General features: G+C 31.5%; 1 protein-coding gene across 5 annotated transcripts in view; it reads left to right on the top strand.

Moving 5' to 3' along the window:
* FBXO8 (F-box protein 8) overlaps positions 1–22811 on the top strand; it is a 53893-nt gene that overhangs the window by 829 nt on the left and 30253 nt on the right. For 2 of the 5 annotated variants that reach the window (XM_007496099.3, XM_007496098.3), the window contains exons 2-6: positions 4213–4361; positions 7458–7476; positions 13565–13901; positions 17494–17620; positions 21022–21147. In XM_007496099.3, coding sequence (XP_007496161.1) covers positions 4257–4361; positions 7458–7476; positions 13565–13901; positions 17494–17620; positions 21022–21147 — 714 coding nt within the window. In that variant the 5' untranslated portion in view covers positions 4213–4256. The remainder of the gene's footprint in view (positions 1–4212; positions 4362–7457; positions 7477–13564; positions 13902–17493; positions 17621–21021; positions 21148–22811) is intronic. The other 3 variants (XM_016423120.2, XM_056802929.1, XM_007496102.3) reach the window with 3 other exon arrangements.

Genomic DNA, 22811 nt, shown 5'->3' with positions numbered 1-22811 from the left:
TTGGGAGGTCTTTTCGATCTCGTTTTACAGCCTTTCTGAATACCAGCAACACATCCAGCTGGACAGGGCCCGCCCCTCGGGCCGGGTTGAAGACTTTGCCCCTTTATACCTGGTGTTGGGATACTTCCAAGTAGTCTTCCTAATATTCGTTTTAGTGGCAAGATTAACAGACGCCCACAGTCACCCCAATGATTGTAATTATCAGATGTTCCGATACTCCGAGCATTCGTCTTTTAAAATAAATTGTGTTATATTTCCTTGCATATTCTTAAGAAAAATTTAGTGATATCTTTTATTTTTTTACATCACTAGGATTTTTCCCTGTATGGTATCCCTCCTTTCTCTCATCCAGTGTTGCTTTCACTTTAAAACAAAAAGCATCTTAAGCTTTCATAAAAATTATAGTGCTGGAATACATAGTCTAACATTGCAGACCTGTTTCCTTTGGATGAAATATGACTTTTAAAAAACAAATTATCCTGATGTTATTTAACATAGCCTAGATTTTCCCCTAGACCTCAACCTCTTTTAAAGTGTCTTATAATATAATGATTCTTTTAAAGAAAAAGAGGAAGGGAAAAATCAATCAGTATAACAACATAATGAAAAAAATCTGAAATTATATGCAGTGTTCCACATTCTTGGACCTCTCACTTCTACAAGAGTGAAGGGGAAAGGTCAAGTTCAACAAACATTTTGTAAATCTGCTATATAGTCAAGGGTGTGCCAAATCCTGGAAACACAAGGAAGAGAAACAAAAAACAGTCCTTGTACCCAGGAAGCTCACATTTTCTCACTTTCTAATAGAGTAGACAGGCAAACTGTGTACATTCAAAATCGGTGTGTGTGGGTGTGGAGTCCCAAGGTGGAATGTCATCTCATATCTCCTTTAAGGTTATGTTTGTTCTTTATAATTTTTGTTTTAATGCTATTTTCCATGGCTTTTAGGGGTTCTTTTTTTTTCAATAAATCATTTGAAGCCTTCCAAAAGTTCGTAAGCTATGTTCTGTTGAATATTTCATAATGCTTACATTACTTCTCTTACTATATATATTGAATCTCATCCTTAATTACAATTTGTGTTTCTATCAAGTTTTTGTAAATAGGTAAAAGAGGTAGCCTTCTTTTTTATTTCACAAGATATAATCACCAAGACAATTGTATAAATTCATTACTTTGAACTAATCCAAATCTTTAATTGAGTAGTCCATTGCTTAATCCACTACAAATCCTTTAACTGATTCAGTTCCTATTTTTCGAATCAAAGGGCAAAACAAATGACTTTGTCTATGGTAAGCCAAAAATCATTAGCATTGTATTGTATAATATTTAGAAATATTTTGCTTAATTGAATTGTTTTAGTTCAAGAATGTTCCAAATGAATGGATGAATACCATAAAATCATAAGTCTAGCCAGAAAAAATCCAAAATGAGACCATTGTTTTAAAATATATACATATGTGTATGTTTATTGCTACCTAGTTTCCCAAATATTTTTACATTAGATTTTTATCTTTAATTCTTAGTCATCTTCCATCTCCAGTTATTACCACTTGAAATTCATTATTGAAGAACCAGATTTGAAATATATTCTATTCAGAAGATGTAATAGTTACATAAAATGTTTTTTGAACATATTAGTTTCTGTACTTTGCTAGAGACTCAAAAAAAAGGAATGACCTACTAGCCTGTACTAATTTTTCCCCTTTTCTTTTGCCTTAAATATGTAATAGAAATGTATAGAAACCAAACTTGATTTTGATATCTTTTATTCAGGAGTTTAACCATATAGACCACCTATTGTCTTAATGACCAGATTTTACTTTTGTAAAAAGAGATTAAGTATAATAATCCTAATAATTCTTACATGTTCTGGTTAAAAATAAAGCCAATTTTTAATAGACTGAAATAAAATGTTAAGTTTTAAGAAAACAGTGATATTGTAAATCTTTGTAAAATTTTTTAAAAATACAAAGTGTGTGCTCTTTTGTAACAAAACCTATTCTTGCAGAACCAGACCTCTCTAAATTTAATGAGAGCTTTTTTATGCCTTCTATGTACCTCATGACCTCTTGGTACTTAACTGTTTCCCTTTTCTGCTTATAAGACCCCTTGTGGATCTAACTTCTTTCATTCTTCCACAGTTGTTGCCTTTAAGTTTAGGGAGAAACTGGTTATCACTTTTTTTTTCTCTTCAGTCTGTTCTGGACTTCTTTGGTGGTCTACTATTTTTTAAGGAGAGAAATGAAATGCCTAAAGTAATAACTCCCCACAGAATCCTTTTATTTTCTATTCTTTTAGAATAATCTTATGGGTTCTCATTAAAGATTATCAAATTAGAGTAACTTCGGATACATTTTTTAAGCTACAAATATTTCAGAAGCTACAGATGTAAAAAAATGATCTTTATTCAATCTTTAATAAAATTTACTTTTAATCGGTAATTTTTTTTGGTTCTCAATTTTATATTTTTCAAATAAGATTTTTCTTAGTGATTTAGAAATATATCTTATGCAATCGAACCTACTTCTAGATTAATCATTGTATGCCAAAGATTTAATATTAATTATATGATTGTAGAATAGATTTGCCCCAGGACCAGTTAGGAAGCAAAATGTTTTGTTTATATTTAAGTAACCTGAATTTTCTACTCAATTCTCTCCATTTCACTTTTCAAAAAGTCAATCATTTTTTTATCAAATGCTATTTTTCCCAAAGTCATTTAGGGCCTTGTAATGTGTGAGCATTTTCTAACTTACAAAGGAGAATTAGTTACCTTTCTCTATGACTTACAAAATACTAATTTATTTAACTTATTTTAATAACAATTTGATTTAAGAGTGCTTCATATCTTATAATAACATTGTAAGAGTGGAAGTACAGTTTAATGTCATCCAGTAACTATTGAAAAATATTCATAGAAGTAAAATATGAGATTGCTTGAAAGTAATAAATGTGGAATGTTAAGAATATATTTGTTACATTTGAAGAAATATGAAAAATTTCATGTCATACATGCCAAAGTCTGAAGTAGAAACCTTTTTTTATATAGTTATTCTGTAACAAAATTTTTCAGTAAGATGGTCTCTGCTAAATAATTAATGTTGTAGTGAATTGCTTGGAATTGTTTTTTCATCTTTTTTTCTACTGCATTTTTGGTTAGTTCCCTGACACTGGAAGACAAAAGACTGGATTTTACTGTTCTTTGCTCACTTGGTTAAGGAAAATAGGAACCTTAGCCACCAGGTTCATGTCTAAAACTACTAGACTGATGGGTCTTTTGTTTTTAAAAATGCTTTAGTTTGGCTGGGAAATAACTATTTTAATTTCTTTATAGTTCGTTAAGCTTTTTAAAAGAGTGAAGTAATTGGATTTTAAATTGAATATGGAACATCTCAAGTCATAAGCTTAGGCCATTAAATTAAACCAAGAAAACTTTTCTTTTTACTTTCCCCCAAACTCCTTAAAACCCCCTTAAATAGAATTAATTTATCCAAAGTATAATGTTTTCAGGTTTAATTTTTCTCTTTTACAGTAAAGTTTTTAGACTCACATCAAAACAATTTTCAAATAAATAATGTTTGAATAAGTAATATTTCTTATAGTTTTAAAGCAAAATTCAGTTTGATCATGTAATAACATATATTTTTTTCATTTTTAGCTGATACTGTTATTCCAGAAAATAATTTTTAGAACAAGTACACTGAATGAAAAATAATTTTAAGTAAAATTTTGTTCTAATATTTTATATTACGTTAGTAACTAGTTTATTAAAGAACACTAAAAACTTGAATTTTTTTCATTACTTTAAACAATGCAATATGTCAGGTTGTCATAACTTATGATTTAATACCATCTAGTCTATTATTAAACTATAAAATATTATTAAAATATTATTTAATTTGAGGATAAATTAATTTTGTCTTTCTGTAACACTGCAAAAGCAGTCCAGTATAATAGAATTTGTCCTACCTTAAGAGCCAGGAGAACTAGATTCTAGTCCTAAATATGCCACTAAATTAGTTGACATGAGCAAGTCATTTAGCTTCCTCATCTGTAAAATGAGGAAGTTGGACTAGATGCATGTTCTTCCTGCTCTAAAACTGTATAGTTCAATTAAATGCTATATGCTTAAGTTTTTATGTAAACTTTTAGATTCAAGATTCAAATTGTGATTGTTTTTTAAAATTTTGTCTTCCTAATAAACAAAAGCTGCATCCTTTCGACAATATATTGGGAGGGAAGTATTGAGTTTGATGGTTGGAGTAATGAGGTCTTTTGCTGCTTCTGTTGACTCACGGTATCATCTGAAGCAAGTCACTTTATTTTGCATCAGTTTACATATCTCAACTTCTACTTATGTAAGTATTACAGTACTTTCTATGATGTTATTTGTGTTTGAATTAATCTTTTTTTTTTTTTGATCCAAAAAAAGACACATTATATAAATTTAATTCTCTTATTTTTGGACCTAGATCAAACTTAACTAGAATTTCTCTCATGAAATATCTATAATACATTATATTGTTGCATTTATTTAACTGCAGTTATTTGAATGGCTCTATTATTTTAAAAACATAAAATAGTATTGTAACTTATTTAAGGATAGGTAGATACTGGTACTCAAGTCATGACGGCTGTGATTCTTCAGAGGACTTTAGACTTAGACTTTCTCTTTAGATTTTAATATTAGGTACTTTGTATTTATTAGTTTATATTTAGCAGTCCTTCCACCAGTTCATACTTCCACCTTATTTATTAAGGAAAAGGCTTAGAAAGAAATGAATATTGATCTTCAAGTATTTGAAAGATTACCATGTTGAAAAGAGTTAACTTTTTCTGCTTAGGCACTTATAGGTAGATATTAACAAGAAGGAAAATTTGTTTACATTTTTTACATGTTGTTTACATGTTTACAAGAATTCCTCATAATTTAGAGCCATCCAAAAGTAGATTTGGCTATTTGGGCAAGGAGATTGTAAAGTAGAGGCTGCTATGTGACTTATCAGGGATGTCATAGAAGGAATTCATGCATTAGGTATTAGTAGGGGTTGGACTAGATGACATCCAAGGTTTCTTCCAGTTCTCATTTTATATAGTTTGATTTCCTGCACCAAGTTCTAATCTCAGGAAGTTTTATAGTTTTCAAAGTGGACCTTTTACTTAAATCGAATTAAAGCACATCATAGCATGTGAAATTTAAATATATATAGTATGTATGTTTCTGTATGTGTATATATGTGTGTATATATTCTATACTGCATATATATGTATGTGTATGTATTTAAGTCCTAAAGATATGACTGGCATATAATTAGGATAAAAGTATTTGTCCTATAAGTACAATATATAGTTCTTCAGGATTCCCAGGAATTGATAAATAATTGCTAAATAATTAACTTAAATCTTTTAAGTACCCAAGAAAATAAACATCAGAAATGCTCAATCTTACTGAGTTTTTACATCAATCCTAGAAGCTAAAGCAGAAACTGAAGATGCTACAGATGATAATTAACATAGTCATATCAGTTTTTGATCCCAAGTTCTTTCTGCTTTAGCCTTTCTTCAAGCCAGATGAAGTCCTTGAACTTTTAATATTTGATAACTGTCTTTCATTATAACTGATCTTCTTTGGAAGAGATTCATGAGGTTTCCAGGGGATTCATATCAAAAAAAAAAAGGCTAAGAACACCTACTAGACAAGTGCTTTCGTTTTTTAGCCCAAGAGAAATGAAAGACTTCTCTAAGTGACATAACAGGAATTGTAGTTCTGGTATCCTGCCATCTTTCATTTGTACCAATGATGTCTAGACCACTTGAGTGTCAGACCAATCAGTTGAAAAAGGTAGTGTTAGGCTATTTTATGCTTAACCAACTGATGCATTTAAGAGTAGGAAATTATGTTTAAGCTTATAACATCAATTGCTTTAAACATTAATATAGACAACTGTAAAAGTATATTAATTTGGATTCAAGTTGAATTATAGGCTTTTAAAAGAAAATCAGGCTTTTTACTCTCAAATACAAATAGTATCATGAATAATAAAAAGCAAAATTGGGAAGTAGTGTAGATTTATCCTCTTTGCACCTTACCTAACTTTGTCTAAATATTTCTACCATTTTACTGCTCTTTTTCCCTTGTATCTATGGATGTCTTGGTATTTGGAATGTTTGCATTTTGGAAAAATACCATAGTAATAAGAATAATATATAAACCAAGAAATTACTCTATTGATGGAACTTGGGTCACTTTGGTTTTTGTGGGGAGGTTATTTCATGGCTGGTAAAGCTTTTAGCTCCTCAAGCAATTTCAAATAGCCAATTATCTTCTTTGGCATTTAACTAAGGTCTGTGAGATAACTAATACAAGTCTGGTAATGAGGTTACTCGGGTGTTGAATGATCTTGCTTTAATAACTAGATAATAATTTCTAATTTACATATCCTTTCTTAGGGAGTTCTGTGAATTGCTTACTTTGCAATCATATTGTTTATAAATTTACACTTTTTAAGTGTTTGAAGGTAGTTTATTCTTTTAAGTAATGAAAGTCTATTTTTTTATTTTTTCCATTATATGAATTTTTTATGTTACAAAGGTAAATAAATCTTAGCCCATTCTTCCTTTAAATAGCAGAAATTCTAATTACTTTACATCTTTACTGTACAGAAGTAGTTTTATATAATGCAGTTAATCAAATACTAGATTAGGAATATGAAATTTGAGGATTGCTTCTGTAGAGTAAGGATACATCTTAGTTCTATTAGAATGAGTAGTATAAGAAAAGGTCAGTTAGAAATATATTTAGTTTAACAAGAAAATAGATAGAGTAACAAGGAATTTAATTCATATTATAGTGGATTAAAGCAAGGAAGCCAAGATGGAGGTAGAAGAATCTAAATTTGATTGAAGGGTTAAATGTATATACACATTTATACCAACCAAATACAAATCTAAATATCATCAAGACTTTTTTATTCTCACTTTGACATTTCATATTCCTTCTTGCATGACTACACAGTATAGGTATGCAGTGTTTTAAAAACAAGAAATGATATCAAAACAATAGGACAGTGATGGCAAACCTTTTAGAGATAGAGTGCTGGGTCCTATCCCCAGACCAAATGCCATGTCTTCCTCCACCATACTGTGTACCATGCCCCTTCCCCCACCGAGTCCTTGGCACTTCCTGCCCCCCCTTTATCCCACACAAGAGAGGGAGAAAGCTCTCCCAGTCACTGCTGGACAGAGGGGTGGATGAAGTGAGGAATGTACTCAGAAAGTATAGAGAAGGGGGGGGGAGTGGCCCAAGTGCTCTGCTTCCCTCCAGAGCTGCCACCTGTGAGCTACCCACCTTACCCCCCTGTGCTCCCATTGGGCTGCTGGGTGAAGGGGTGGGGGATGTGAAAAAATAGGAAATAAAAATAATTTTGAGATAATGTTTCTTTTTTCTGTCACAGGAAACTACAAGGCAGAAAGGTTAGTGAAGAGAATGTTAAATTTATAACCAAATTTGGGTAGATCAAAGGGAAATAAAAATGGTTCAACTCAATCATGTTTTGATGACTTTGCTACCCATCTGTTTATACAGTTATAGTAACCTTTATGTGCCTCAAATGAAAATACAATAAAGCTTTGCTTATCAGAATACCAGAATCACTAAGACACTTAAACCCAAAAGTAAATCCAAAAAGTCTTTAATGAGATAACAGCAGCTATTGAGCAACTAGAAGCTAAGGTGAAAACCACTAAGAAAAGCAGAGTACTCATGTTTTACTTAGTGTGCTTTGATTGGACACAGAACACAGGGCGAGGGAGAGGGGAGAGAAAAAAGTAGAGGAATGAAAACAGAAATTAGGACATCTAGCAGGCAAAGCCAATAAACACCAGATATGCTAACAGTGGAGAAGCTGGCCACACATAACAGAATCAGAAAATGTAAAAGTTTTACAGGTTGAAGGGCATCTCACTAGTTCTGTTGCTTTTTCGTAGCCCTCAGAGTCCTAGGCCTAGGGCACTCATATGGAATGGAACCTGGTAGGGCAGGTGTTAGGGAGTCAGAGAGTGATGTATTGAGATGTTGTAAAAGGATAGCCAAAACAGCTTTATTCCTCATACTATTATTCCTCAGTACCTTTAAGCCTATGCTATAAAGACCATTTGAGTGTATAATTGGAATATAATTACACATTTATACAATTTTTCTTGTTTGAGAGTAATTTTAGGATAAGAAACTTGCTGCCACCCCTAATCAAGAAAGTGAACTATTTGGAGAAGGTACCATGGAGATGCCTGCAGAAACCTCACACTGCACCAAAAAATCCAGAATGAACTTTGGGATATAGTGAAATTGAACTATGGAGGATTGATTGCATTTATTTTTAATATACCAAAGAGGACTGCCCTCTAATTGGCTTTTTGTCAAAGTGCCTAGCAATCATTAGTTTTGTTCTCTTTTATTTCCTTCTTATCCCCAAATTATTGTAATTTCCCCTTAGAAAGTACAATATTGTATGTGCCTCTAGTTATAGATCTTTAGAGATATAAATTGGTTATGTATACTGATTCCATGGGGAAACTAGACATGTAAATTTGGGAGATTTCTACATGCTCATTTTCCATGGGAATCACAGGGGGGGTTGTATAATTAGAACTGGCTCCCCAGGACTTCAGTTCCCAGCATCCCACTTTCCTTCTCACATTATGTGCTGATGTAGGGAGGATATAAGTTTGTTGTAGCCCTTCCTCTCCCACTCTTCCTGTAATCGGGTTTGGTGGAGGTGGCATGAGGTGAGAGCCAGGAGACTATTGTTCACAGATGGTCTTAATTTTATTAAATAATTAGGTTTTTTTACTTCTATTTCATTTTTATTTCTTTACTCCAAGTGATTATTAATAAACTTTATAATAAACACTGTGGGAATGCAAAAAAAGTCTTCCATCAAGGAGATAAAATATTTGTAGCAATAATTATAATACAAATTGAAAATGAGTATCTGAGAAAAGGTACCAAGTATTAGCAGAGCTCAAAGGAGGCGATGCCCCCAGTGAGGGGATGTAGCTATGTTATATATAATGTTTAAGAAAATAGAATATGTGGGACAGGTTAGAAAGATTGCATTTTTTAATGGTTAAAATTTAACTGGTTTGTGCTTGCTTTGAATAACTTATTCCCTAACAATTCTAAATTGAGATTTTACTATATTGCTTCCTATTTTCACAATTCTTGAAGAAAAAAAAATGACTATGATACAAATTCTTCTGGGAAACTTATTTCCTGAGTATAAATAAGCCATATTGTTAGTATATTTATGGATTCTGTAGAGAGTAAATTTGACTGTAAAGGTTCATTTACTCGCAAATGGACATTTTAACCAGCTTACCTTGTATGGAATTCCTGAGAAGAAAGGTTTTGTACAAAGCAAATTTATAAACTGGGTCTACAAATATCCTTTCATCTACATGCCAGAAAAGGCACCCAGCAGTTTCTAAAATTTTGTGGCAAGGACCCAAGTCAGGTAGGCCAATAACTTATTGGATCCATAGCCTTTTAAGTTTTAAAAAAACACTGATTGATTTTCAATAAAAAACATGGCCAAAATACTACTACCAGCAGATTGTTAAGTTAATATACTGCTGAAGAGAATTATTCTTTAAAATTTCTGTTATGGGTTAAAGTCATGTTTAAATATATAAACTATTTGGGAATTCATTTTACCTCATTTTCAAGTTGTTTAGATTTATACCACAAAATGTCACACATATATGTACAATATACTCTGCCCTTTAATGAATGATTAAAGATGTTACATTGCAGTCTATTCAGAAAATAACTTGCTCTCAACTATGTGCCCTAATAAAGACAGAGAATAGGAATAATCCTCAACTCTTGGATTTTATGGTGTTAAATAACCTTTCTCTCTGGAGGAATGTTAGAGCTAGAATTGATTCTATATATCCTGTAATCAGATAGTTTCCTGCCACAAAAGAGAAAACAAAACAAAACCTCAGAGCATGTAAATGATGTGCCTAAGATCACACAATTGGATCACTACAAGCTAGTTAGTAGCCAGATAAACAAATAGGTTCTTGGGTCTTCTAGTCCATATTGTTCTTTCATTTTTTTCTTTTCTTTTTTAATAGGTAATGGAGGTTAAGTGACTTGCCTAAGGTCACACAGCTGGGAAGTGTCTGAGGTCAAATTTGAACCTAGGACCTTCCATCTCTAGGCCTGGCTCTCAATCTACTGAGCTACCCAGCTGCCCCCTATATTGTTCTTTCTACTATAACTTATTGTACTTTATACTTATTTGACTGTGTTAGTTCTAGCTATTTGTCAATTTTAAAATATCTTTTCAGAAATGTCTTTCAACATCTGTTTTTAAGTTTAGAAAACAATATAGTAAAAGCATGTATTTGGAAGAAAAGGTTACTTGCAATACAATCAATAATAGGACCATCCCTAGAGAGTGCCAGTTTTTATACAAGTGATATGAGATAGAAAAAAAAAATCACAGAAATTAGCAAAATTTAGGCTAGAATGAAATGCCACTCAGTTCTCCTGGGAAAGGGTTTGACAAATGAGTTCTTCCCTTTCTTCCTTTCTAAAATCTAGATTTATTATGCAGAACAGTTCCATAGTATTCGTTTTTGTAAGAGAATAGTCCTATAAAACCAAAACCCAAATAAACTAAAGTAAAAAAATATTTGGCTTTGATCTTCAATCCCATTGCAATACTTCTTTCTCTGGAGGTTTTGACATTCTTTGTCAAAAATCCTTCAGAATTGTCCTGGATCATTGTAGTACTGAGAGTAGCTAAGCCTTTCACCAGCTGATCATTATATAATATTGCTTACTGTATACAATGTTCTCCTGGTTCTGATTATTTCATTCTGCATCAGTTCATGTAGGTCTTTCCAGTTCTTTTTGAAATTTTCTTGTTCATCATTTGTTACAATACAATAGTATTCCATCTCCATCATATACCACAATTTGTTCAACCATTCTCAAATTGATGGACATCTCCCTAATTTCCAATTCTTTGCCACCACAAAAAAAAAGGCCACCATAAATATTTTTGTACAAATAGGTTCTTTTTTTTTTTTTAACTCTATGAGACAGACCTAGAACCAAAAGATATACGCTGCTTTATAGCCTTTTGGGCATAGTTCCAAATTGCTCTCCAGAATGGTTGGATGCATTCACAACTACTCCAACAATGCATTAGTGTCCCAATTTTGCCACATCCCCTCCAACATTTATCACTTTCCATTACTGGCATATTGGCCAATTTGATAGGTGTGAAGTGGTACTACAGAGTTGTTTTAATTTGCATTTCTCTAAACAAGAGTGATTTGGAAGATTGCTTACCATCACCAAGTGGGGAGAGGAAACGAAAGGAAAGAAATGGTTTGTATTTTATAATTTTGGAAAACATGTTGAAAATTATTATTACATGTAATTGAGAAAATAAAATTATCTTTGAATTAAAAAGAGTGATTTTGAACATTTTACTAAAAATGTTTAATAACAAATTTCAAATGATATATAGCATCTAGTAAATTTTAATATTTCTTGTAATTTATAGATTTTTTTTAATTCCTATGGTTTTAGACCAATTTAGCAACTAGATTAGCATTTTAAAATAATAATTGTTGTGTTTACCAGAAAAAAAAAGGGAAGAGATAGTTAATCAGTCAATAATTATTATGCGTCTACTATGTACCAGGCACTTTGGTGAGGAAAAAGATCATCTGTGATTTGCCATTATCCTGAAACACATTACCAAAGTCCCTTGAACAATTTTGAGAATGTTTACATTTTTGCTATTAAAATTCAGCCAGGTAGCCTCGGCCTCAAATCAGGAAGGCCTTATTCAAATTTAGCATCAGATACTTACTAGCCCTGTAACCCTGGGCAACTCACTTAAGTGGTACTTACCTCAGTTTCCTCATCTGTAAAATGAGAATAATAACCTACCTTCCAGGTTTGTTGGTATGAAGATGAAATAAGATAATTTTAAAGTGAAAATGCTTAGCAAAGTGGCTGGGATATGGTAAGCACTATATAAATGTTAGCTACACTAATTATGTTGTATATGTGTTGTATTTTATATATATAATTATTATAATTGTTCACTTCTTCTTTGACTGATTTTTGTTCGACACACCTTAGTGTTTTATCACTAAATATGTCTTTTGGAAGCAGCACTCAGAAACTCAAAAAACTTACAGATTAATGAGTCCTTTTCTTTTCTCACCCCTAAAATACTATTTAGACTTGATAGTTTTCTTCTAGATTCTGATCTTTGCTTTCAAATTTCTCTTAACATCCTAGCTTCTCTTCTTTTTTTTGGGGGGGGGGGGAGGGCTGTGTTTTTTTGCTTGTTTATTTGTTTTGTCCTTATTTTTCTAAACTATACTTATAGTTAAGAATATGCCTAAAATTTGGCTATTTTGACTATCCTACTTGGTTCTTAATTTTAAAAGATTTTATCTTTATAATTTTGCATACCTTTATGCCCTATGCAATATGTCATTTGACAGTTTATAGGATCATAGATTTAAAGCTAGAAAGAACCTGACATTCTGTTTCATTTTACTGGTCAAGAAATGAGCCCAGAGAAATTAAGTGATTTACCCAATGCCGTACAACTAGTTACGTTTTTGAGGCAGGATTAGTCAGAATAGTATTTTGTTTTGTTTTCCCCTTGAAGAGGAAGATATCATGAAAATGTTCATTGTTGTAAAAAGCTATCATAACTTACAATTTTTCCTATTTCCTCACTGACAAAAGTTTGAAAAAAAAAAGAAACCATTTGTCTTCTAAAACATTTCCTTGGACAGAGTAGGTTATTGTATTTTAAGTGTGATTGATCCATTTTGTTCTGCCTAAACTCTAATTGTCCCTTTTAGAAAAACAAGTTATTACTGAAATATTTATCATTGAGATCAAGGTGTCTAATTTATAAGACTGCTGAATTGGACTTCAGGGCCTATGTTACATTTTATTACAGTCTACAACATGTGTAACTGGCAAGAATTAACAAAATAAAAGCCAGTTACACAGCTGTTACACATCTGGGATTTTGGTAAAAATAGGGAGCTTAATTTAGGTTTCCTTGTGATAAAAAGCTGGGTCTAGAGCCTTTTTAGCTAAAGTCTTATGCAGTGATCAGAACTCTTGCTTAATACCGGCCCGTAAGTCCACATAATAGTAATTTGTGAGAGTCCTAAGGCCATCGCTAACTTAAATCTTGCCTTGTGAAAAATGACTCTGTCAACTGTGTATTTTTAAAGCAGTTTGTTAGCAATCTGGGAGAGAGGTGATGGTCAAAGTAAACTTTTCTACAACTTTATTTGTCCCAGTTTTGCCCTTGTCCTGTGTCCCAGCTAGCCTTGCAAGCAATGCCATTCCACTTTTAGCTTATATTCATTAGGAAGTTTATGTTCTAACCAAGCAATTGTGGAATATTACCTATATCAGTTAATTCAGTGGAAGAGGCATATACCAATTTTCATTTCTTTTCCTCATTTTGTTGCCCTGCTCCTTTTCTGAATTTCACAGGCTCGCAGATGGGTCAAGGGCTGTGGAGAGTGGCTAGAAACCAGCAACTTCAACAGGAAAGCTATAGTGAGCAAGGCTACCTCACTAGAGAACAGAGTAGAAGAATGACTGCTGGTGGTATTTCTAATGCAAACCATCGCAAACAGGCCCAAGGAGGCATTGACATATATCATCTTTTGAAAACAAGGAAATCTAAAGAACAGGAAGGATTCATTAATTTGGAAATGCTGCCTCCTGAACTAAGTTTTACCATTTTGTCATACCTGAATGCAACTGATCTCTGCCTGGCTTCATGTGTTTGGCAGGACCTTGCTAATGATGAGCTTCTCTGGCAAGGGTAAGTTTTTTTGAGTTTGTTTGGTTTTGGTTTTGGTTTTGAGGCTTTCCAAAAAGTTTAATTGATACCTTTTGGGTTCTACATCACATTCATGTCTGAATATTACCCTCTTTCCCCCACTAGGCCAGCCTTCCCTTGGCAAAGCTTAGTTAATATAAACTCAACAGTACATAGTTTTAAAATTATTACATTTGAATCATAATTCAGTATTCTTTTTAAAGTAAAAGGTTCATATGATGAAAACTTCTATTTGACTTTGGCTGATGAATTAATGTATACATTTTATATTATTTTATTTGTGTAAGTCTGATCATATTTAACATTTGGAAAAACAATAGTACAAAGGAAAGAACTTTTACTTATTGCTCAAAATCTGATCAGAAGGAGTAAGTATAAATTACTGTTCTACTTTCTAAATTTAATCCATACTAAAAACAGTGATCTTTCAGCACATTTCACATTGAATAGTGTCTGAAATTATGGGCATATTTTTCTTTTATTTGTTTCCAATTTTGTTTATTATGTTTTCCACAAATGAATATGGGAATTACTGAGCAAGTTTATAACAAACACAAAATGTCTCAGTAGTAAAGGATAACCATAGATAATGGAAATCTATGGATAACCCAAAAACCATATTTTAGACATTAGTTGCAAGCACCATCTCAACCAGGCCTTTTATCAGGGCTGCTAACACAGCAAAACTGACCAGCTGGAGGTTTCATCTGCTTCTTATTTACCTCTGACCACCTACTGGTAAGTGCTAACGAGCAATGAAGTGACCAAATATTATCTGACAGAAAGGGAAAAGCAAAAGGCCTGGACACAACAGCTCCTCAATATTTGAGAATTGGATATAATAGACCAACACTTACATAGAAGTTAAAATGTAAACTGTATGCCAGGGAAAGCTGGCAAAACCATACCATAAATTAAACTTATTATTGAAAAGAACATTTTGCCACTTATATTGACTACTCAAATTGAAAGCAAGGCATCCTCATGGTCATTATACATTTACAGTGACTATGTCAAGGACTGATTTTTTTGGAACACTAAAAAACTAGATTTTCACACATTCTTCTTTCTTAATTTTGAAAATATAATTTTTCTTGAAAGCTTTTAGAAACATTTTTTAGAGTAAAAGAAGTCATTTCATTAGAAATTTGTTAGCCTATGCCATGACTACTTGAGCTCTTTTATCCCAGATATAGAGCATCAGCACAATATATGTCTCTGAAAATATAAATGTGGTCTCTCAGTAAATAATATGATTAATATTTTCTTCATGTTAATACCTTGTTTTATAGAAGGTACATAAGTTAGATAATTTAAAAAGTGTAGGAGCAGATGAAAGCTCTAATTCTTAGTTATCCAAACTTTTTAAGCCATCAGAATAACTATTAAAAGTGAAGAGTTTCATAATAAAACATTTTTCTCATTAGATGTTTTAAGATTTTAAGTAAATTTAAAATACTGTTATGAAATTGAAGTAATTTGGAGTGTATATATAGAGAAATTGAAACTAAAGTTTACTAATACTAGTTTATTTATTCTGATATTTTTGCAAGAATTATTTGGTTATTTGAACTTTATTTTGATTTCAAACTTCATTTCTTAACTAATACTTCTTGCTCATTTGAGGCTTAAACCTGAGCTTTCATAACTCATTATCATTTATCAAAGATAGTTTTATTTTACATGTTTTCCCCTAAATAGTAAGTTGGTTGTTTTCATTATTAATATGAAGACTTAAATATCTTTTGGTTATGGTTCTTAGAGTATATGTGTTTCATAGAATACTCATATTAACTTTTGGGTGTACTTAATCCAATAGAAAATAAGTTCTCTGGGTATAAGAGAGTATTTTTCTTTTTGTTTTTTTTAAACCATCTGTCTTTATTATGCTTTTTACCATAACTGACCCTTAATAAAATGTGTTTAAAATTTTGTATTAACTTAAATAATTTTATCCTTAAATGCTGATAAAATCCATGTTTTAATAGGGTTGGGGGTTTGAGAGATAGTGACCAAGCCCCTAGTAATAAAGAGCCTCTTTATCACACAGGCTCAAATACATCTTTGAACAGTAGTGCCTATAATCAAAGCCTTTCCAGCTCAGAAGCACCTATTACCATCTGTGCTCGTTGATAGAGCATTGAGGAATTCATGGTCACCTTCCATGTCACAGTGAGGCATTGGAATAGGATTAGAGCATTTTCAGTTATACTAATAATAATAGCTAACATTTATATTTTATATGCCTAATTATTTAGGCAGCTAGGTAGCACAGTAGATAGAAGACTGGTCCTGGAGTCATCTTCCTGACTTCAAATATATCCTCAGACACTTACTACCTGTGTGATAGATGTGTGACCCTGGGCAAGTCACTTAACCTGTTAGCCTCAGTTTCCTCTTCTATAAAATTAACTGTATCTTTGCCAAGAAAACCTCAAATGGGATCAGCAAGAGTCAGACATGATTGAAAGTGACTGTTTACAAGTGCTTTACATATATATCGTATTTGAATAAAACTTGAAACAATATAAATGAATAAGTATACACACATATTGAGAATTTCTATATTTTTAACAGATCCGCAAAAGTGATCAGACAAAGTAGGATAATATAATTGTGGTGTGGGGATCAAAAATTGTATTTTGAGGTTTTAAAAATAAGGGAAATTAAAAAGAAATATATATGAGAACATTCTACTTTAAATTATATTTAAAAATTTATGCTGGCTGTCATACTTTTATTTTTTATTTCTTTGTACTTCAGTTATATGACAAGAAAGGTTAAGGTAGGAAGAAGACATGAGATTTAGAGAAACTTGAGTATATGTTCTTTACAGACAATGTAATATAACAAATTGAAGAACCTTATACAAATGGGTTCATAAATTAGTCCCTTAAAATATGCTTTTATGGCGAATGTTTTATCAAATGTATCTTAACCACAGTGTGCATAGCACTAGATATCATCCTGGTTGGTCTCTATTCTCTTGGCCATATCTTAATTTCTTGTGTGGAAATTACATCTTTTCCATTAATAATTAAAATTCTGTTCCCTCCTGCATAGTTCAAAAACATTTTTCATGTTAAATATGTTTTTAGCTTTATAAAATAGCATCTTAATATATATTTCTAAGGAGAAAATATAGCTAATGTTGGCTTAAACTTTTTTGGAAAACTTTAATAATTTTTTCTCTAGGTGATAAATATCCAAAATGTTTTTTTTAATTATTAAAACAATATACTCATCATTGCTCATTACATTATTTTACTAGGTAAAGGAAGGAACAAATTCAAATTGTTACCTAGACAGTATTTCTGATTATATTCAGTTTACATGTTTATTGGCTACATTTTTTTTTCCCTGAGAAAGTTTAATACTGCAGTATTACTAAACTCAAGGCCTCTATATAAAATTCTCTGGAACAATATTTTTTAAAATTCAAGATGTAAAACTTTAAGCTTTTGATAAACTAACATATCTAAATTAAATTTATAATATATATATTTATACTTTGTCATATAAAAGTTTAAATTGCAATCTTTTTCCTGTGCTTGATTTATTTTCATTTTTATAGGTTGTGCAAATCCACTTGGGGTCACTGTTCCATATACAATAAGAACCCACCTCTAGGCTTTTCCTTCCGAAGATTGTATATGCAGCTGGATGAAGGCAGCCTCACCTTTAACGCCAACCCAGATGAGGTAAGCGAAGAACTTGAATTTTAGTAAGAGTTGTAATTTTATTACTTCTTTGCTGCTGCATGTATAAGCATTCCAGTATAATAAACTTACAGATAAAATTACAAATAATTGAAAATGGCCTTTTTAAACATTAGGAAACCAAAATATGAAGTTATTGCCTTATAAACATGGCCAGTTTTTCTTACTCTTTCACATCATATATGCAATTTAGTTCACACATGCTTTGTATGATAATCTTCATATATCAAGTATGTAATATATTAGCTTTTCAAGTTGAAAAATTATAATTAAAGAACATAAAATGTCCCTAATGTGATCAAAGGGTATATTCACAAACTCTTATTGTTAATAAAATAAACTACTTTATTCTATCATTTTATTAATGAAGGAATTGCTTTTATTTAGGAGGTACTAAATGACATATCTAAACTCATAACTCAAAATATTGCTGTTAACTATCTAACTATATCAATAGAATATACTAGTAATTTCCGTTATGTGACTTTCTTGAATAATGGCTTTATCATCTAGTTTTCTTTTTCCAAATAATATATAAAGAAAATCATCCAGTTATAAAACATATACTCTTAATTTTCCCTGTTTTTATTGGTGTAAAACTCAAAAAAAGTTTAGAAAGTCCATATAATATGTTTTAGAACTTTAATTTCTTTATTAGATCTTTGCAAATTATGGAACCCTAATATCTGTTTTCCATACCAGAATGTTTCCTGTGTAAAAATAAGCTGACTAAATTGTTTACATTTTCTTCATCTTTTCACTATCAGACTCTTCTTTGTTTAAAGATACTGAAGAGTTATTTACTAGACTTCAGAATGTCTTCTAAAGATATAGTAAACTTCCTAATTTTTTTAGTTTGGAACATGAAGTTGTACAATGTGTTTTTTTTCTTTTACTCTATTAAAAATAATTTATCCTAAAAGCCTTCAAGAAAAATGACATATGAAAATATAGAAACAAGTCAAGTAAATTCTAAAAGAATATTCTGTTCAAAAGAAAAATTTTCCCATGTTTTTTTTAATAGGAAGAACTTTTTACTACCTATATGACAAATATTATAAAACAATAAAACTCCCTGACAGCAGTTATCAAAAGTTTCAGATATGCCACTAGGATATCCTAGATGTTGTTTTTCTGATATAACTACCTTTAAAGTTGGCTTATTAGTGCTGGCCCTCCCTATTACACAGATTTTAAGAGTTCTACTGTATATGTAAAAATTTAAGGAGTAAGAGAGTCATAAACTATATAGTCTTTATACATTTGAAATCAATTCAGCTGCCTATTAGAATCTCCTTATAATCTGACCCTTATTTAGAAGCAAAATGATCAATCTTTAAATATGCATTGGGACTTAAAACTGCTTAGTTACCATAGACTATTTTACTTTTCCCTTCACTATATAAAAGTCTCTTTTGCTGACTTTTGCAGTTTAGATTTGTTGTTTTTGCTTTGGTGTTAGGCAAGACTCTAAATTTCCTTTATACACTTGTGATAACAATAAGTATGTGATCTTCAATGCAAGCTAATGCATTACTGTATATAGCTAATGCTAATTAATATTAATTATATTCTGTTATAATTTTGTACTATGGCATACCCATTAAGTGCAAGGAGCATCATTATATTCAGCTGCATTTTCTAAATCACCAAGGGCTTTTTGTGATTATAGGATATATTTTTTCCACTAATAAGCTAATTATTGTTATTACAAATTATATTTGCAAAGCCATGTAAAATCTATTATCTCTTTCAATCTGATGCATCAGTTCTGTGAAGTAGTTAAGTACTGTCATTATTACCTCCATTTTAGTAAAGGAGGACAGAGGCGCAGAGATAGGTACTGAATTTTATTTTAATTGTCTGACAGAGAACATAACTCTCCAAGTCCCAGTCTTCTGTTTATCACATACCAGGTCATCATTGTTTATGTTTACATTAAATAAAACTGTCATCCCCAAGCCCTACAACTGTAAATCTTACAGACTAAGCAAATTTAACTTGCTGAGAACTTGAATAGTAAACATTCAAAAGAGGAAAAGCTGATGTAGCAATGATAACTGATGTGGTAAGTGACCATCACTTTGCTATTGATACCTTTTTTTTTTTAAGCTGTATAATCCAGGTTTTTCTCTGTCTTCCTTTGAATATTAGTCTGGTACACTAGAGAAGACTGGATTGGGAATCTGAAGACCAGAGTTCAAGTTCTGTTCCTTCATTTTCTGTAGCTGTGACCTATGAACCATAGGGCAGTTTGCTTAACCTTTCTCAACTTCATTTTCCTAATCTGCAAAATAAATGATCATGTCTCCTTACCAGAGTTGTTATAAGGAAAGCAATTTGAAAACCTCCAAGAGCTATGTAAATAGGAACCATCATTTTCCCTCAAAACTTGTTTAAAGATAGACAATCCCTTATAAATCAGATTGATATGGAAAATCTTAATTAAAAATTTAACTCCTCCTGCATTTTATAATTTGTACACACCCTAGTCCCAAATAACATTTGTTAGCACTTCAACTAGATTTTTTGGAGATCACAGAGAACATAAAATTGAGTTCTTTTTACTTCCCACTAGTAGCTCTAATACAAGGTTTAGAGGAGAATGAAATTTATTAGCATGAGATTTTTGAGAGAATATCTGGATTTTACTTATACATCCTGCCCCCCATTATTGTTGAGAGTTGGCTGTATTTTAATTTTTTCAACTTATCTAAATTTAAGTGCTTCACAGAGCATCCAAAAATGATTTATTCCCTAAATGACCATATAATCCTACTTCTGGGTACTGGGCTAGAATACATGATCACTCAAGACCTCTTTCACTTCTAAAATTCTCACTCTGACTCTATGGACATCATTAATTTAACTGTCATCGTACTAAATACCAAATTATATTTAGTGTAGTTAGTTAGGAAAGGAAGAATCTTAGTCATTTCATATATTACATTGCACTTCTATTGGTAAATATAATATATCTAAATTCAATTGTGTTTCACAAGTCAAAATCACATAAATGAAGATTTCCTCTTTAATAAAGATGTATTAAACAATACATTATGCAAAACCAAATTAAATGGATTCATATGTTAATCTGGTCATTCATAAGAATATCACCAAGTCCATCAAGAGCTAGAAATCAAGTTGTGCCTCATGGAGACTATTCCCATTGGGAAAATTCTCATCCAATAATTGCATCCATCTAAAGCCATGGACATAAAATTACCCTCCATTGATGGTGTTTATCACAGGAACTTGGGATAAAATGTCTAATAATATTCCACTTTTACAAAAGTCTACTTCTCCAAACTTTCCAGCTATGTACTTTACATTTTGGTAGCAACATGATTTAAATATAAAAATAAGAATACTTACGGCCACAGGGAACAAGATTCTCCAAAGGACACCCACCGTTCATGTCTTGGAAAAGGGGTAACCAAACTCCACAGCAACAGCTCCAGAGCTGGCGGTGGCTCACGGGGTGGGGGAGAGCATCTACACACTTTGTGGTAGGAGTATCTAGCACGCTGTTGTTTATGCATGGCATTGTGAACTCACGTGCATGAGCTTGTGTACTTTGTGGCAGATGATCACATTCTAGTAAAGGAATGTGCTGACAACTACAACTATATGTTTAGCCTATATCCCCCATGCATGAAAAGACTGCTTTTGTCATGTTTATACCATTGGCAGTGTTATAATAGATAAAAGCAATTTCATTTATCTACCAGTCTGATTTATTCTTTTTGCTTCATTTAGTATATACAACATTTCCATGCCACAGCAATCCATAACCAATGGTATTAATAATGAACTGTCTGAAAATGGATAGTGAACATGGTTTGATTTTAACATTTTCTTCCTTTTTTCTCTATAAAATAAGTTTTATCTACTTTATTAAATTAATTTATGAAGTAAACCTGAATGGGAACACATGAAAAAAGATTACCTTGAAGCTTATTATCTTATTTTCATGATATTTGGGGGGGTTTTCAATACAATTATTATATTTTCTTCAATTTGTCTTTTTTTTGCAAGTGGGCTCTACTATGTAAAAATGTATCTAATATTATGACTTAATTGTCCTCACATGGTTAGAATGGAAAAAGAAGTAGTCATATGTAATGCAGTTATATTTCCAAAAGTTACATTTTTATCAGAGTAGAAACTGCTAATAAGCTCATGGTCAGAAAAAAATATAAGAACATATCTGTTATCAAAATCTCAGTTTAATTGTTTTATACTCATTCTTTTAAGTATTATTCCTGATATAGAATCTTTTTTGATACAGAGCTTAGCCAGTGTCTGGCACACAGTAGATGCTTAAAAAATATTGATTGATTGATTGATTCATGTTTCAATATAAAACAAAATTATGGAAGAAATGCTTCTGTTTTTTACCCTAAGAAAATAGATAAATGATTGCTGTAGAATACTATGTATAGTTTATATATAATGACCATACATGTGTGTTCATACTTTCAATACTTCAAAAGATCCATGATTTTATAAGTAATCCTCACTTCACTGATAACAGATTGTAACCTTTGATTTGTACTCTAACATGTTCATCACTTGATGGTCAACATTTTAGCAATGAAATGTGTATTCTAATATGTGTGTGTCTACACATGCATTCATATATGTGTTCGTTTATTTCTGGACTTAAAAGTTGGAAAACTGTTTTTACTTCTCTGCTTTTTCTTTTAAAGACAGTTGATTCTTTCTGAATATCCATGATGAACTGATTAGCCTTTATTTTCCCTTATAATGGCGGAGCATTCAAGGCAGATAGAATGCCTTATTGTTTATCTAATTCCTTCCCTTATGTTTTTAGACTGATGGGCTAATTAAATAAAGAATTATTTAAGTATGTGTAATATAAGTGATAGTTTAAATTGACTGTTAAGTGGTAATGTTGAAGTCAGAGAAGGCTGCTCAAGTTTGATCTATAACAACATACCCTTAATACCACATGAATTCAATCAAAACTTCATAGCCATTTAGTGAACATGGGCAGGTCATATTAGGACCACACTGGGACCCCAAAGGAAGTTTCTCTTTTGGTTCTACAGTCAAAATAATTTATCTGATAATTCAGAAGTTAAGAGTCTCATTACATTAATGAAGGCCAAACAATATGATTCTTTTTGTTAACCTTTTCTGAAAATTA

Source organism: Monodelphis domestica, chromosome 6 (genome assembly GCF_027887165.1).
Source record: "Monodelphis domestica isolate mMonDom1 chromosome 6, mMonDom1.pri, whole genome shotgun sequence".
In the NCBI taxonomy this organism is placed as follows: domain Eukaryota; kingdom Metazoa; phylum Chordata; class Mammalia; order Didelphimorphia; family Didelphidae; genus Monodelphis; species Monodelphis domestica.
This window is presented reverse-complemented; position numbering and strand designations above follow the sequence as displayed.